Genomic DNA, 16307 nt, shown 5'->3' on the forward strand with positions numbered 1-16307 from the left:
GCATGTACCTAGGTCCGGGCAAGGGAGGAAGAGGGACATGAGAGGAACAAGAGCAGGAGCAGGTAAAGTGGAGTGGAAAAATCCTTGCACCAGGACACTTATAGGGCAGCACTGGATGAACCCCATTTTGTGTTGCCTGCCAAAGAACAGCAATCACTCCTGTTTTGTATTTCAAAGTCCTCATTTATTTCTGACATTGAGTTTGGACCCATAGCTCAGCAACAAAGACAGAGAATAATAACGGGAAATCTGAAGTGGAAAAAATCTGAGATCCCTGCCCCCACCCTGTGCTGTTCCTCCACCATTCCCCAAACCTCACAACCCACAGCTGTATCTCCCGTGTCTCCTGCCCTTTCGGACTCACCCATCCATCTGCAGCCACGCCAGGCCAGGGGTTTGTGCTGGCTGCAAGGACAATCCTCGCCTTGGCCATCCGGCGACTTGGGATCTGCCTCACCAGCCGTGGCACCCTGTTAGCTGGCGACAGGTCACATTTCATTTGCATGTGATGGTGATGATGATATGGTTGCCTTCCTCTCACCAGAGGGGTGACCACAGAAGCAAAGCCCTTTAACAAAAGGTGTGTTATTCCCAACCAGACTGGGTCGTGGTAGGAAGCCTTGCTTCACGCCAAGAGGTAGAGTTGGGTGCCGGGAGCTGCCGTGCCCTCGGGTCGCGCTGTGATGATAACTTCACATGGCTCCGAACAGGAAGGAGACCTAGCTGAGCTCTAGCAGGAAAGGACAGGATTCACCGGGTTAGCCAAGAAAAACAGTTAGAGACTATATTCCTGGGGGGAGGACTGGTTGGGAGCCAGGGACTATCAGCCAGGGAGCTTCGCTGCTGCTAACTTTCTTCTTCCCCCTGCCTGCCCTTAACGTGAGAGGCCATGAAGACCTGCTCTCGCTATTTGGAGAATGGAAGGAGACTGTAAAAGAGATGCAGCTAGACTGAGTCTGGGGATAATGGAAATGCAATGTCTTTCTGGCCCGGAGATGGAGGAGACAGTGCATAATGTTTGCACAAAAGGCTGTGTAAAATGCGGGCTGGGGCACGGTGTTTGGATTGCAAGGACCATCATCACATTTGGCATTCGCCTGGCTCCTTTTCTTTGGGTAGTATGAGCAGAGGTGCCAAGCCATGAGCAGGTCCAGCGTGTCAATTAGCCTTTTGCTTGCTAACGAAGACATCTGAGGCTGATGCAGCACGTGCCTCCATACTGAGACCTTCTTCACCTGTGCTTGAATGGGGAGGTCAAGAATTACCAATCCAAATCCTTCTGGTAGTCCAATTTCCAAACTGTGGAGGTGCAAAAAATCCCCAAACCAAACCATTTCAATTTCTGAGCAGTTCTGCCCGATATGGCAAAGGCAAGGCAAGCAGCTCCTGCTACTGCTTCCAGCAGCATCCGCACGGCCAGGGGGAGCTGGGCCGGCTGCATCCCTCCCCCTGCCATTAACAGGGAGCGCTGGTTGCTATGGGAAGTGCCCGTGAACGATGGAGATGTCCTTTTGGTCATTTTTCACCTAATTTGATTTATGGAGGAAGAAGGAACTTTCCCACGTTCGTTCTGCAGACGGAGCCGCTGGCTGAGCTGTCGTTAGCAGCCGCGGAGCCACCGAGCCCAGGCTCGGGTCTTGCAGCCTCTTCTTCCAGAAGTAAATGAGGGGAGACCCCGAGCACCTGGAAATCATGCTCCATTAGAGGTTGTGATCCTTGTACAGGAGGAGACCTGACCGGCAGTCTCTGCTCTTGGGAGCAAAAGCCATCCTAAAACCAGCTGTGCTTGGCTGGGGGTCTGGGCAGGGCTTTGGATGCTGAAGGTGATCAAACTGCAGTTACCTAGGGGTGCAAACCTCCTCGTAAGTAGAGTCTTGATATCTTTATGGGCCCAAGCTAAAACCGCTCCTAAGGAAGCTCGTGAGGAGTGGAAGAGGTGGGGTTTTGGCTGCAGAGGGATCTACCTGTGCCCATTTGCGTGGGTCTTGCAAGCGACTTCGCCTCCCCTCGCGGCGATCCAAATCCTCTCCGGTAACTTCTTCCACGTGTGTGCAGACTGACATGGCCGGGAGCCGGTGCCCTGTTTTCGGCACTAACACAGAAGCAAAGTGCTCACGGCGCCCTGGCCTCCCCTTCCTCACATCGCCCCGTGCTGCGGGGGCTCCCCTCTCCATCCCTCGGGGTGGCTGTGTGGGGACTCTGGGGAGCCTGGGGTAATTAGGTTCGTTTGTACTGTACATAGCCCTCATTAGACAAGTCCCTTCAGGAGATAGAGTAGTAATTACACTTATTGTGGGTTCAGAGACCGCCGTCCCGACATCCTCCTTCGATGTCTCCCTTACCCGTAAAGCTTCGCCGTGCCGGCTCAGCAGGAGGGCTGCACGGGTCCCGCGCTCCTCCCTTGCACGGACCCCCCCCCGGCCAGGGGGGCGAAAATCCCCATCCCTCAAGCGGGGCGCGTTGTGGGGGGGTCACACCTCCGTGCTGATGGCCCTCGGCGGGGGGAAGCTCTCGCGGAGGACGCCGTGCCGGCTCAGCGCGAAGCCCTGCAGGGCTGCCAGGTTGACGGGCGGCCCCATCTCCTTGTAGCAGGCGGGCGCGTAGGCGACCCGCTCGCCCCCGTTGCGCACCATGTCGGGGGTCCGTATGTAAAAGGGGGAGCCGTAGGGGGAGCAGGTCGGGCAGCGGGGGTGAGCCCCGTGCTGGTTGAGCTCGGGGACGGGCGTGGGGCTGCCCTGCCCATCCACGACGCGGGAGTTGCAGGCGTTACACGTGCCGGGATGAGAGTGCGTGGGAAGGTCGGGCTCTTCCTCTTCCTCCTCCTCCTCCTCCTCCTCTTCCTCATCGGAGTCATCTTTCTTGCAGCAGTAGTACTGCGGGAGAGGGACAGGGCTTTATGAGAAAGCGCGGGCACAATGAGTTAGAGAGGAAGGAACGGGGAGAGGTTGAAATTCAGCCTCATCCATCACATTTGGCTGCCACAACTTAAGGAAGGCCAGCCTTGACTCTGTTAATAAATAAAAATAATTATAAACAAACAAACAGAGTAGAGGTGGGAAAAGTGGTGACGCAGGAGTGGCAGGATGCAGCTGGGGGGGACTCATCCTTTCCCCTGGCAGCGGGGTTTGCATGGGGAAGGTGTTCTGGGATGCCACCCCCCGAGTAACCGCTGTGCTTCCCATCACGTTGCTGCATGGCGCAGACTTTGCATTAACTTTTAAAAAGCAGGAGGTTGTAGCCGGCCGTTGTTGAAAGCCTCCTCGTCTAATTTACATGGGGGAAAAAAAAAAAAAAAAGCTCTCCATCTGGTATTGCAGACCCAGCCAAGCCTACACCTGAATGAGCAAGCGCTGCAGATCCTCAAAAGCCTTGGGGGAGGCAGCCTGTGCTGGGAGGAGGAACAGCAGCACCCAGGGAGGTGGGGTGCTGCAGCTCCCTGCCCATCACCAGGGAGAAGCCCCCCAGACCCCTCCTGTGCCAGCGATGCTGCTGGGATCCCCGCAGCCCCGGTGTGACGGGGACGCCCCCGGCGCTCACCTGTAGCCTACAGTAGCAGAGCACGGCAATGATGCACAGTAGGATCACCGTCGCTAGGATTCCCCCGGTGATAACAACAGTTCCCGCTGTCATCCGACCGATTCTCCATCAAACTCTGAAAGGCAGGATGTGACCGTGGGGCTTGGGGGCTACAAGGACACGGGGACAGGCATCGCGTCCCCCCGCCACCCGGGGGCCACTTACCCAGGAAAGCGGTGGCCGAGCCTCGTAGTCACGCCGGCCCCGGGGTGGCCGGCCGGGACTGGCAGCTCCGCATGGCCCCAGGGAGACGCCTGTGGCCCTGGGAGGGGGGAAAAGGAGAAAAAGGTGCCGTCAGCTTGTCCCCCTGCCCGCTGTCTTCTTCGGTCCATCCCCAGCACCATGGTAAAATAATTCACTTCTACAGGGAGAACAGCAGGGTGCTGCAAAAATGGGGAAGACCAACCCACTGGGCTAGGAAAGGATGCTCCAAAATCTGCGATTTCAGCCCAAATGAGTGAGTTGCACCCAGGAAGCCCTGCTGGGCCATCCCGTGCCTCGGGCGATGCAGTGGCTTTGGGGAAGCGTGGGCAGGGCTGGCGCAGCCGCACTTCGTCAGCGGCCCCGCAGCCCCTAATTGATAGGGCCCCAGAGCCAGCCGGGGAGATCTAATTACCCGCTGCCCACGTGGCCCTAGCTGATGGAAGGGGTGGCAGCTTCGGGGCGAGACCTGCCGACCCCGCTCCTCTGCAGCACGGCCCCAGGCAGCACTGTCCCCATCTCCCCTCCCTCTCCATCCCTCCACGCATCCCGATTCTTGCTCCCCGAGCCCCAGCCTGAGCTTTGGGAAGGGCATCGCTAGGACCAGAGCCCTGGAAGGGGCCAGCCGAGGTCCTCCTGCGGGCTTTGCCCCCCCAGGGACCACACGGAGGGGATGGGGGACAGCCAAGGAGGGACGTGACGCCTCTGCCACCCACCGTGGGGTTTGCAGGAGACCGACCCCCGGCAGGTCCAGCCTGCTGCAAATTGATTTCCAGCGCTCAGCAAGGCACCATAGGAAGCCAAGAGGATGGTTCGTGTTTAATTTCCTCCTCAAGCTGCTCTCACATGTGAAACAGGGAAAAATAAAATAAAAAAATCCAAGAAATCGATATGTCCAAAAGCCAGCCGATAGCACCATCCGTCAGCAGAGCTAACAACGGGGACGGACACGCTGCCATTACAACCGAGCTGCACCCTGAGGTGCTGCCAGGAGCTGGGGGCAGCAGGGACAGCTTGGGGACACGGGACAGCGCCTGGTGGTGTTATCACATCCCGAGGCAGTTCCATTAGGAGGGAGGAGATGACAGTGGTTTGGCTGGGAAAGGCAAACGCTGACCTCTGGCAGCCCCCGGGAGGGAGCGCGCAGCGAGCCGGGCGGTGATGGATGCTGCAGGCGGCCGCCCGCATCCAGAAAACTTCATTTCGTGGGAGCCGTGATTTGATTTAGAGCTCCGAGGGCAGCGTCCGATTAGCCCCAGGTCTGGAGCGAGCGAGCGGGCAGCCGCGGGGAGCAGCTCCAGCAGGGAGGGACGGGCCCTGGGGATGGGGCATCTGCTGCCCCACCACGGCGTGGGGACAGGGGACGGGTCCCCAAGCTCTCCACGCCCCCGGCGTGAGCCCAGCTTCCCCACATGAGCCAGAGGAGAGCCTGGGCGGCTCAGAAAGGGCTTCATCCCCAGGGTGGTCATCAGGACCCACCAGCACCTAAGCCACAGCTCAATTTAAGCAATATCTCTATCAGCATTAGGAGGTTCCCCTCCTTGGGGCTGCACCACCCCGCGTCCCGGTGACAAGCGGAGCTGCAGCGGGTGGCGTCCCCCCATCCCCAGCGGGGACACAACGCCCGGAGCGGCCGCATCCAGCTCCTCCGGGCATGCACGCAGAGCCGCTTGGCGCAGAGATACATTTCCTTTAATTGATGCTGCGTGGCAGCGCAAAGTTACGGCCTGGAAAGCGACTCTGGAAGCGAGCAGCTTCTATATTTATTCCCCTGCCATGCCGCCCACGTCAGACGCGCGCAGCTGGGAGGCGAGGCTCCGGCTCCCGTGCCCATAAAGCAGCCGGCCGGGGGTTTGCTTTGCAGGACGCCGCGCACAGATTCGGGGCTCTGTCCTGGTGCCCCCAGCCCCGAGCGAGGCAGGGTGCTGTCGGCAAAGCGCCGGCGCGGCCCCAGCCCGGCTCTGCTCCCCCGGCTTCGCTCTGCAGCGCGGGGCTAATTCAATGAGATGTCTGCCTGGTAAATTAGCCCAGCCGCTGCCTTACCAGAATCCTCTAACAGGCCTAATTGGAACAAAACAGCAGCAGGGGCTGCCGCCTCCAAGCAGAGCAGAGGGCAGCTCCTGGCCTCTTTTGGGTCAAGTTTTTTTGCCTCGTTTGGGCCAAGCACCCGCAGAGCCAAGCCGGGGCTTTGCACTGCAGGGCTGCAGGTAAGGGCAGAAAGAAACCCAAATAAAAGAGCCCCCCTCTCCCGCTCCGTCCACGGATGGCCCCAGCCCAGACAGGAGCATTTCAATTGGATTTTTGGCTCCAGCCATCCCTAATTCAGAAATAGGGAGGGATCTGGGCATGGCATCTGCAACCCCATCACAGCATGGTCGGAAAAACTCTGATTCCAGGCTGCTGCGGAGGGCAGCGAGAAGAGTTTTCCCAGCAGAAAGGGTTTGGGACACCCACTTCCAATAGGAGGGTTTTTTGTGCTGTGCCCCGTGGTGTCTCAACCCATGTGGGTTTGCCCCAGAAGCATTGTATGGGAAATTAACCCTGCTTAGCCTCATCCCCCCTTGCTTTTGAAGGGATATGAGGGGCTTCGGGGATGCAAGGTGCCTTGTGGTTATGGGGGCCCACCGGTGTCTGGGGGGGGGCTGTTTCCAAATTTCCCTGCATTTTGGTGGAAAGGGAACAACTTCCGGAGCAAAAGTAGAGTACACGTTTGCATGCATCAATTGCAAAAAACAAGCAAGCAAACAAAAAAACACAACCACAAAAAATTAGTAAAAAAGAAATTAACCGGGGCTGCAAGGCCAGGATAAGGGACGGAGACCTCCGCTCGATCCCCGGGGCTGCGGGCACACCCCGTGCCGATACAATCTGCTCTGCTCCCCAATTCGATTTTCTTGCCACTTCCACCAAAGGAGCGAGCGTGCTGCGGGGCTAATCCCATTAGCGGACTTAGCGACACCGAATCCGTCTTCATCCCGGGCGTGAATTGAACGAGGAGGATCAATCCCGGCAGGGTCACGGCACTGAGCATCCCGGCGGACCAGCCCCAGCAGGATCTGAGTGAGCACAGCAGCCAGCTCCCAGGAAGGTGGTGTTTGTTTTTTTTTTTTTTGCATTAAACCAATTTCCCACTGGCTTGTTTTAAGCTACCTCTGTGACAGCCTCACCTCCAGGCTCTGAAAAACACCTTGCCAGCTCCTTCCTTGCCCTGGACACCAGTGCTCTCACCCTTTCCACCTTGTTCCCATCACTCCCATGAAAACCCCATGCCAGCCACCCAATTTCCAGCCAGATCTGCTCAGCCTCACCACACCGTGAAACACGCAGCCCGATGCACGAAACACAACTTAGGCAAAACCTTTCCTTGCAGCTGCCGGCTCTGCTCCTGCAAGCTAAGCCCCAGGGGAATGCTCTCACCGAGCTTTTGCAAAGCCAACAGCTTCAGCCCCCGGGCAGTGCTGCCCCAGTCGGGTCTGCTGTGGCTTGAAGTCACCCAACTGATTTGATTTGCTATAAAAATAAATAAATTCTCCTGCTCAGCCCCCAGGGACAGTGACCGTGCATCCTACAGGGCAGAGAGGAAAGGCGACGGTGTGTTTTTGGAGCAGGGACGGTGCCGCTCCTGGGGACACGCAGGGGACACATCCCCACATCCCCAGGCACCTGCAAGCGTGCCAGGGAGCCAGTGAGTGCTGAGGCTGGGATTCAATTAGCAAAGACATCGTTAAGGGGTAACGAGCATTCAGCAGCCAGGCAGGGAGAAGGAATGGGAGCTCTGTGGCCGACGCATCCCTGCCAGGAGACACGGGGTCTGCAGGGAATTTGCCTCCAAGCAGGGGATTCAGAGGCCCCGATGGGGGGATTTGTGATCTTTCCCTGCTGCCCACCCATCGTGGGCATGTCTGTAAGTCGTCAGCAGCTTTAAGGAACCTGGAGCCAAATGGGCTGGCTACACCTCTGCCTTTGCCTAGCCAGGCGGGTGCCTTGCAGCATCAGGGAGCAGATAACCCTCATTCCACTGCTCCTCCCCAAAAATACGCCCTAGGAACAGTTGCAGTTGTAACCCCACTCCTGCAGTACCTGCGGGTCTGAAGGGTGCTCCGCAGAAGTCCCTTTTCCACGGAAAAGGGATGCAGGAGGGGGCTGACGGGGGAGCGCAGCCTCTTCCTGTGCATGATGCAAGACCTGCTGCTCCGGCTGCCAGCATCCCCCTGGCGTCTTCGCTGGGAGTATAAACAGATATTTATTTTAATGACTCATTAAAGCCTAATCACATTCACTGAGCAATACAGAGAGAGGAGCCTCCCACGTGCAGCAGTACTACAGCCGGGAGCGCTCCGCGGACCTTTTCCTCCCAAAAAGCATGGGCAGACAGAGCGGCGCTGCGGTGGGACTGGGTGCCGTCCCTGGAGCAGTGGCAACATGGTCAGGATCCCAAAAGACCCAGAAAAGTCTCAGTTTTCCTCTTCCTCCTACCCACCATGGGGGATGCTGTGGTCCAGGGAGAAACCAGGACCAGCCGGGAGCTTGGGGTGAGCTGGGTGCCCACCATCCTCAGACCAGTCCCTGACGGGTCCTGGTGTTCAGGACCCGTGTCCTCTCCCCTCGTTTTCTTTAGGGGAAAAATTCAAAAATGAGATTTGGTGACACCCTTAACGGTGGTCACACCAAGAACAGTCCAAATTGGTGGGGAGCCAGCCAGAACCATGCTGCCCTGCCAGGGTGCCGGTGCCCTGGCAGCGCCCTGCCAATTGCCACCAGCGCCCAGCACTGCTCCAGGCCAAAGCCAGGTCATGGTGCCCAGCCCCAGCCCTGCTCTCCTGGGCTAAATCCCAGCAGAATCACTCCAGGAGCACTCCCAGAGCCCCTTTTCCATAAAGCATTGAGAAAACCCCATCCACGGCTGCTTCTCAGGACCACCCGCTCCTTTCAGCCACCACGTGCCAGCAGGGCGAGGAGATGTAAAGCAGCCAAGTGTGAGCCAGCTTTGCAGAGCAAAACCCCTTGTTATCTGCTGGATTTCAGAGCAGCTGTTTTGTTTTCAGGTTGATTTAGCCTGCGGTGGGGCACGGGCTCCTCCATCCTCACCCAGCCCTCGCTGCCCGGCCGGTCGCACACGCAATGTCACACGCGGCACCGAGGGAAACGTGGCATGGAGCCTCTTAGCACTGTCAGCAAACGAAGTGTGAAACGCGCTTTCAGGAAAACACGGGTAACAGAGCCTCGATAAATATTTCATCTCGGTGGGAAGGCAGTGTGGGGCGGCTGGGCTCGGGGGGGATGCAGGCTGGAGAGGAAGAGGAGGCAGCCGGGGCAGGGACCGGCTTGTTTCTGCTTGCCCAGGGGGCTCCTGGGGTTTAGGCACGGCCACAGAGCAGACCCCACGAAGGGAGCAGCACTTGTATTTCTGCTCCTGCCTGTGGCTAAGCTCAGCTGGAGGCAGCGGGCAAGGAGCTTCTCCCTTTCTAGAAATCACTGCTTGGCTTTTCCTACCCCTGCCCTCCATCCTGGTTCAGTTCACGGGTGGCCACAGCTGAAATGGAGCAGCCAGACCCCAAAAAGCAATCCCATGGTGGAGGAGCCACATGATGCCGCTGGGACCCTCTGCTCCCGGGTTTGGGCACAAAGTGATTTCCCAGCCTTCAGCTGCGCCCCGCTCGTCCCCTCCGGGAGCGCCGTGCCACCGCACCCAAAGCGCACTCATAGCGAACGGCTGGAGGATGCTCTGCGTTTCTCCAGGGAGCTGAGGGTTTGCTGAGTGGAAAACCTCCTGCACCTGATTCCTGCTCCATCTGGGATCTTTCAGCCTGGAGCAGAACAGTGATGACAGCCCCGATGACGGGGCTGAAACCCGTACCTGGTGGGGACAAGCTCATCATCATCCGATGCTCATCGCCCCACTGGGAAGAGCAGCCTGCTTCTTGGCTGGTCAACAGGTGAAAGCCCTCTGAGAGGAATTAATCTGCTCTGAAAGCCCAGCTCAGAGCCCACCGGACCCCACCAGGAGGACGTTAAATGCTAACGAGCAGCCCAAATGCAGCTGGTGCCCCGGAAACAGCTCCACATTGGGAGCTCCGGGGCTCGGAGGAGCAAGGGGCAAGGCTGGGGGTGAAAACCCAGAGAGCTGGTAACACAACTCTCCGTCGGGTGGAATATTCCACGGCACATCAGAAACCCTCTCTGCTGTAGAGAGGATCAATAGCACGCCAACGAAATCCAGCTGAAAACACTAACTGTTTCCACATGCCCTTTTCCAGGGAATACAATCCTCCAGGATAACCTTAAGAGACAACAAAAGCCAGACCACTAACTCGAGCGCAGGTCTCCTCTAATTACCGAGGCTCGGCGAGAGATAAAGCAGAGATCCTTCGGACGAAACAAAAGCGTTTGGTTTCCCTCACTCGGCCGAAGGCAGCCATCATTTCCGCGCGGAGGCTCGGTGGCGAGGCCGGGGGCCGTCGGGGCACGATTCCCGGCCTCGACGCTTCCCAGACTTCGCCCCGAGAAGCGCGGCTTCAGCAGCAGAGCGGGGCGAGCTCACCCCACCCTCGGGTGGCCCCAACGAGTTACGGGTGCCTTTGGGTGCGCACCTGGCTAGACACAAAGTTGGGCACCGGGACCCCAAGGAAACAAACCGCAGCCCCGGCGCTTCGCCCGGATGAGGCTGCAGCCTGCCCAGCACCCCCTGCCCAGCCTCCCTTACCCACGGAGTCCCCCGACCCCTTTTTCCCAACCCTATTTTACCCAATCCCCTTTTTTTTTTCTTTTCCCCCAAATCCCCGAGCCTTACCTGGGAGCCGGCGGGGGGACAGGAGGGCAGCACCAGCGGGGCTCGGGGAGGAAGGGGAGCACCGGCAGAGGAGGAAGATGGTGATGAAGAGGAGGAGGACGGGCAGCGGCAGCAGCACCGAAGCCGGGAGGCGCGGGCAGCCGGGGGGGGCGGCGGGGAGGAGTTTGCCGCTGGACGGAGCCGCCCCCGGCCCCGCACCGCCCCCGGCCCCGCCGCCCCTCGCCCCAAGCCGGGATCCCCCCCCCGGCAGACCACGGGTGTCCCCACTCAGCCTGCCGCACCCCCCCCCATCACCCCTCCAAATTCCTCCCCATGAGCGCCCCAAAGTCCCCCGGGCGTTCCCTCAGGATGCTGAACCCGTCCTGTATTGACAAAATAAAATCCCCCTCCACGAGCCCACCCCGTGTTTTTTCCTAATGAATTCCCCCCCACCCCTCCCCAGCGATTGCTGGCCAAGCAGAGCCAGCGTTCAGCCCGCACCGATGCTGCGTGCAAGCACCCAAGGGACACAAACACACCCGCACGGAGCGATCCGTAAGGCCCCCACTCAGAGTTTTGGAGCCCCCAGCACCCCCAGACCGCGGTCAGGGGCAGACAAACCCTGCCTCCGTTCCCCCTTTTGTAACCCAGGTTAACACCCAGGCTGTCCTCGGACGGACGTGGAGAAGTTTCTTTAGGACTGGGGTTTGCTTGGCCAACACCGGGCTGAGATTGCAAAGCCCCAGGAGGGATGCACGGAGCAGTGGTGAAGCCCCCCAGCAAAATTGCCCCCCGCCACCACCCTCAGCTCCATCCCAAAGCACACGGGATGCCGAAGATCCCAATGAAACAAACACACGCCAGCACTGCTCTGGCGAGCAGCAACATCATCCTGCCGGATTTTTGCTGCCGGCAGCGTGTCGCCCATCGCCGTTTCATTATTTTTTAAAGCAGCGGGAAAAGACAGAACACAAAAGGTGGGATTCACGCCTTTGTGGCTGCCAAGAAAAGCTCGGGAATGGGGGCACCAGATGCTCCACAGCAGGGAAGGAAATGGGGAACAAAGTTGTTGATTCCAGTCGGCGGGGTTTTACATAAAGGACACGGATCGGGGTTAGTACCACCGGTAAACACAACAGCAGCTTGAGCCAGGACACTTCTTATTTCTTTTCTTTTTTTTTCTTTTTTTCTCCCAGGGGTGGAAAAGGAAACACAAAGCTTCTCGTGACCCAGAAATCGCCCCTGAGGCAACACCGCTGCCTCGCTGGCACCTCCGTTTCCGCTGCCTCCAGACCCCGCGCGATGCAGGGACCAGAAACCTGCCGAAATCTCACCCTCCGACACGCAGTGCTCATGCATGCAATCGCCTTTCAAGCTCGTGAGTCTCGCAACTCAATTCGTGTCAGCCCAGAAAGCCTGGGGGAGGTTTGTAGGATTCCTTCTCCCTGCTGCTGGAAAAGATTTCACGTGAACAACTCCCCTCCTGCCCAGCACGTGTCCCAAAACGCTGATGCCCAGGGATGCTGGGGAGCTGAACCCCCAGCTGCTGCCATTGGGATTTATTCTCTTCCACTTGGAGTTTTGCTCTTAGGTAGGTTTTTAGCAGAGCAGCGTCACTCAGAAAAAGCCTGACGGTGCACAACGCCGTCCCCAGCCTGCTCCTGCCCACCATGAAGCCACCGAGACAGCCAGGGGGGTACGAGCACCCCGAGGGGACACCGTGCGTCACTTATGGGGTTGGGAGCAGGCCAGGGACTGCTTGCAGCACCTCAGCACGATGCTCGCTGCCCCTTCTCCCCTTCCAGGCAGCCGGCCCCGCTCCCCGGGGAGCTGGGAGCCAAGGCACAGCGTTCCCCTGGGCAGCGCGACCCCGCCAGCTGCGCCTCGCTCATCGCACACCTCGCTGCCCTGCCGCTGCGTTCGCCTGCGCAAGCACTGGAAACAAGCCCGGCCCTGGGCGCGAGGGGTGCTCGGAGCTGCCCGGCCCCCCCGTTATCAGGGCCAGGGATGCGCCCAGCGCTCCCAAGCCGTGGGCTGGAGGGGAGACCTGGCATCGCCTTAATGATGCATATATATATTTGTTTGTTTGTTTTTTCCCCTTGGGAATTGATGAAGGGAGGTCGTGCTCCCAAAGCGAGGATCCTTCTCCACCACATCCAACCCCTGGGAGCTCGCCCCAGGGCCGCCCGCCGCGGGCGTGATGGAGAGGCAGAAGGAGCCGGGAGTAACGTCGTTAGGCCAGAGTTATGCTGTCTCCTTCCCAAACACAGATAAATGACATTAAAGAGGAGCCCTTGTGTGTCTTACAGCCAGAGACCAATGGATATTCCCCCTCCTCTCCCCGGGTGGGGGTTTGCAGCTTCTCCATGCAATTAGGCAGCGGCGTAGCATTAACCCATGGCACTCCCCCAGAAACCTTTGCCCACCAGCCCCTGTGTGTCTGTCCCCTCCTCCTCGGGATGGCTTGGGCTTGGCTGGGGCTGTGGAAAACTTCAAGAAATTAAAACACATAAAAATAACAGCATTCGTTTTCACTCCAAGCAGGATTTTCTCCAGCCCTGCGGGAGAAGCAAGGCCGCTGCCCCGATCAATGTTAGGTGCAGCACTGCTCCCAAACGCACCTTCCCTCTCTCCCTGCGCTGAACACGAAGCCTAAATATTTGATGAGGACAAGCAGCTTTTTCCGGCCGCTGGAAGGAAGCGCTGCGCTGGCCGAGCGCGGCTCGATGCGGCAGCACGAAGCCAGATCCACAAACACCTCCGTGCCTTCCTCCTGCTGCCCGTTGCATCCTATCTGCACCACTGCTGCTTGCCCCCTTGCTCCCAAAGCTGTCCTCTGCTCAGGTGTCCCCCCCCGGCCCCGTCTTTTCCTCTCCTGGTGCTGTGACGGTGGCTGCTGGGACACACGGGGGGATCCTTTTGGGGCTGAGCCACGCTGGGCTCCGTGCCACCCCTGGCACTGCAGCGAAGGAAGAACCCTGGGGGGGCTTTGCCCTGCTCCGCCTGGGGACTTCCTTGGGCAGCGCCGCGCGGTGGCATCGATCGTCCCCGCCTGCCAAGCCGCAGCCCCGCGTGGCACGGCCGCGGCATCGATCACGGCTGCAGGATTGGGTTAGCAGGGAAAAGCCGCCCGTGGGGACCAGCGGCACACGTGGCAAGGTTAACTCCTTCCATCCAGCTCTAACCAGTACAACTGGGAACACCTGCGCTGTACTGGGGACAGAGCCCCTGCTGCGGTCACCAATGGCCAAGCTCAGGAGCCACCAAAGAGGGGATGCAGAGGCGCCAACCCGACCCCATGGGCAGCAGCATCCCTAAATCCCAGCGGAGAGCTGAGAGCCTCCACTGCAGCCCCGGGAAGGCCTTTTTGGAGCAGGGCTCTCCCTTTCCCAGCTGCAAAGTAACATTTCAGAGCCACACTCTGGCCGCAATCAACTCAGCAGAGCCGTGGCTGGCATCACCCTCGGCCAGCCCCCGGGTGCACTTAGGGCTCGGTCTCTCTGCAGGGCGTTGGGTGAGGATGCCCAGCCCCTGGTTGTGACCCCCTGCCCGTGGGAGTCCTGCAGCCCTCCTGCTGCGGTGCACGGAGCTGCCCCGAGCTTCCATCCCATCCCTTCCTCCCGTGGAGCCCAGCCTTGGCCTCATTTCAGGCTGGGCAGCGGCGGCCCGGCCCCAGAGGTAGCGAGCTGATGCCGAACCTCCTAATGGAGCTTGACAGCAGTGGGATTAAAAGCACAAGTGAGATCGCAACCCCTCCGCAATCAGCTTCTGCCTTGAAAGAGCTGAACCAGAAAAGAAACCTCCTGGCAGCAGGACGGGTGGGAAGAGGAGCGCGCACGCAGGCACGCACGCCGCTCGCCCCGGGCGCAAGCGCTGGGACCCCCCCTTCCTCCTCTGCTCTCCAAACCTCTTTCACACTCCTTCCCACAAGCAGAGAGATCCCAGCACCAAACCGAACCCAAAGGGGCTTTGGCAGCGATTAAGTGCACTTAACTTGCACAAACCGCAAGCGGGAGGCTGCAAAAATCACCCTCCAAAAAGCCATCAGGGCCCAAGCACTGTCCCCACTGCCGCTCACCCCAAAGCTGCCCCTGCTCAGCCCTGCAGCTGCTTGCTCCTGGCCACGTGTGGGGCAAAAGGGGCTTCTTGCTGCACAGGGAGCCCCCGCGGGGGCTGCTGCGTTCGCTCGGGAGCACTGATGGGTTTCAACACGGCGCTGGGGCTGAAAAGGCAGCTCCGGCTCCAGACCTTGTTTTGCAGTGACCTGTGCCGAGAATTTGCTTCTCCCTTTTTCTTGCTAAATGGAAAGAAAAAGAAATCCTTCCAGGTCAGAGGAAAGAAAAGCATTTACTCGTGGGTCAAGTGAAGCAATCTGATGCAGGGCTGAGTGCAGTTTTACCCTCCCTGAACCAAAGATTCCATTTCCATCTGAAAAAAATGAAATCTAAAAATAAAAGAAGAAAGGTTTTGGTGTCAGAAACACTTTTTTTTTTTAAAGCCCAAATGACTCGCTGGATCAAACCCCACTTTGTAAAGCATGGATCGACCCGAGGATGCAGAAGGGAGCGGATGGGCTGAAGCATCGAGGTGGAAAACGGGACGGCAGCAGCAGGGAGGCAGTGGCACCGGGCAGCTCGGCTGCCCCAGCAGCGGGACGCGGGCGCTCAGCCGGCGCCGCAGCACTTTGTTCAGCTGTCGTTTCCAGCCTTCTCCCCGACAGCCAAATGCTTCCTGACAGCCCGTTTAAAACTCAAAGCTCCCATTTACCACTGCTGCTCGCAGACACGGCGAGAAACTCTTCCGCAGCCCACGCAAAACCACCTCCCTGCCGCTTGCCTCCCTCTGGAGCTGGTCCAGGTCTGGGGTCATCTCCACACCTGGGGGCTCGGCCAAGAAGACCCCACGTTCCCAGCACCCCAATTTGGCCCCCTGTGCCCTCTCCCGGGGGGGATGAGCCATCCCCCGTGGCCACAAGCCAGGACCCCGTGCAATGCCCCCATCCATTAGCGTGTCCCCGCAGCACACACCTCGCTGCGCCCTGCTTAACCCCGGCTTTTAGGAGGGTGGCAGAGCTGCGCCGCTTTTCAATTTTTAATTTCCTCTAAACATCTCGGTCCTCTGCCCTGGGGACTGCCCGTCAATAATCGCTGCCAGCAGCATGACCGCCCCTTAGCTAGGGGGAAGCTGGGGGCAAGGAGAGCAAAGCAGCCCCATCCTGAGAGCTGGAGCCCTTTGTGGGCACACCTCGGGATGGGGGTACCCGTGCTGGGCAGTCCTGAGCCCCGCAGGGACAGGGTTAGCCACAGCTCAGAACACCTCCCCTCCTTTTCCTCAGACAGTTCTGCAGGCTTGGGTCCCCCCAGACTTTGCAGCTCGCTCTGGTTCCCCCCGAAGCCACAACCCACGCACGCCCTGGGAGCAGGGATGCAGGCACAGCATCGTGCCTGAAACAAACGGCTTTTTTTCCACTCCCTTAAACAACAAATGTACAAACAGGGACTAGCCAGGCATGAGGGACATGACCCGAGCTGTTCTGGGAGCAGAGAAACCACAGTGCTCGCAGACAAGGCGTGAATGGCCAAAATGCATAGAAAAAGTGTATAGATACACTGACCAGTTAAGAGCATCAGAAAATATACATGGGATTGCAGCAAAACCCTATAGCCTGCCTCCTGCAGATAACCTGAGCATGAAAAAAGGGCGACATGCAGCGGTGATAGCCCAGAACATGCTCCCTACCTCCGAAACTTGGCAGACGAGG

The 16307-nt window shown here is 58.9% G+C and overlaps 1 protein-coding gene and 1 long non-coding RNA gene across 4 annotated transcripts; one reads left to right on the plus strand and one right to left on the minus strand.

Annotated features, from left to right (window-relative positions):
• Positions 1-131: 131 nt before the first annotated feature.
• On the minus strand, positions 132-10761 carry LOC106042479 (protein FAM163A). Of its 3 annotated transcripts, none has more exons than XM_067001318.1 (4): positions 10568-10761; positions 3742-3838; positions 3538-3652; positions 132-2873 (listed from the first exon to the last, which is right to left on the minus strand). In XM_067001318.1, exons 3-4 carry the CDS (start codon positions 3628-3630, stop codon positions 2472-2474), a joined length of 495 nt encoding a protein of 164 aa, XP_066857419.1. In that variant the 5' UTR covers positions 3631-3652; positions 3742-3838; positions 10568-10761; the 3' UTR covers positions 132-2471. The 3 variants fall into 3 exon arrangements, with proteins under 3 accessions (XP_066857419.1, XP_066857421.1, XP_013046833.2); XM_067001320.1 differs by lacking the exon at positions 10568-10761 and adding an exon at positions 7858-10517; XM_013191379.3 differs by lacking the exon at positions 10568-10761 and having other exon boundaries at positions 3742-3849.
• LOC125183951 (uncharacterized) lies at positions 3726-4567 on the plus strand. The gene is made up of 3 exons (XR_007166843.2): positions 3726-3864; positions 3944-4033; positions 4435-4567. It is a non-coding gene; the product is annotated as an uncharacterized lncRNA (long non-coding RNA).
• Positions 10762-16307: the final 5546 nt, after the last annotated feature.

The sequence above is a fragment of the Anser cygnoides genome, chromosome 8, assembly GCF_040182565.1.
Source record: "Anser cygnoides isolate HZ-2024a breed goose chromosome 8, Taihu_goose_T2T_genome, whole genome shotgun sequence".
In the NCBI taxonomy this organism is placed as follows: Eukaryota; Metazoa; Chordata; class Aves; order Anseriformes; family Anatidae; genus Anser; species Anser cygnoides.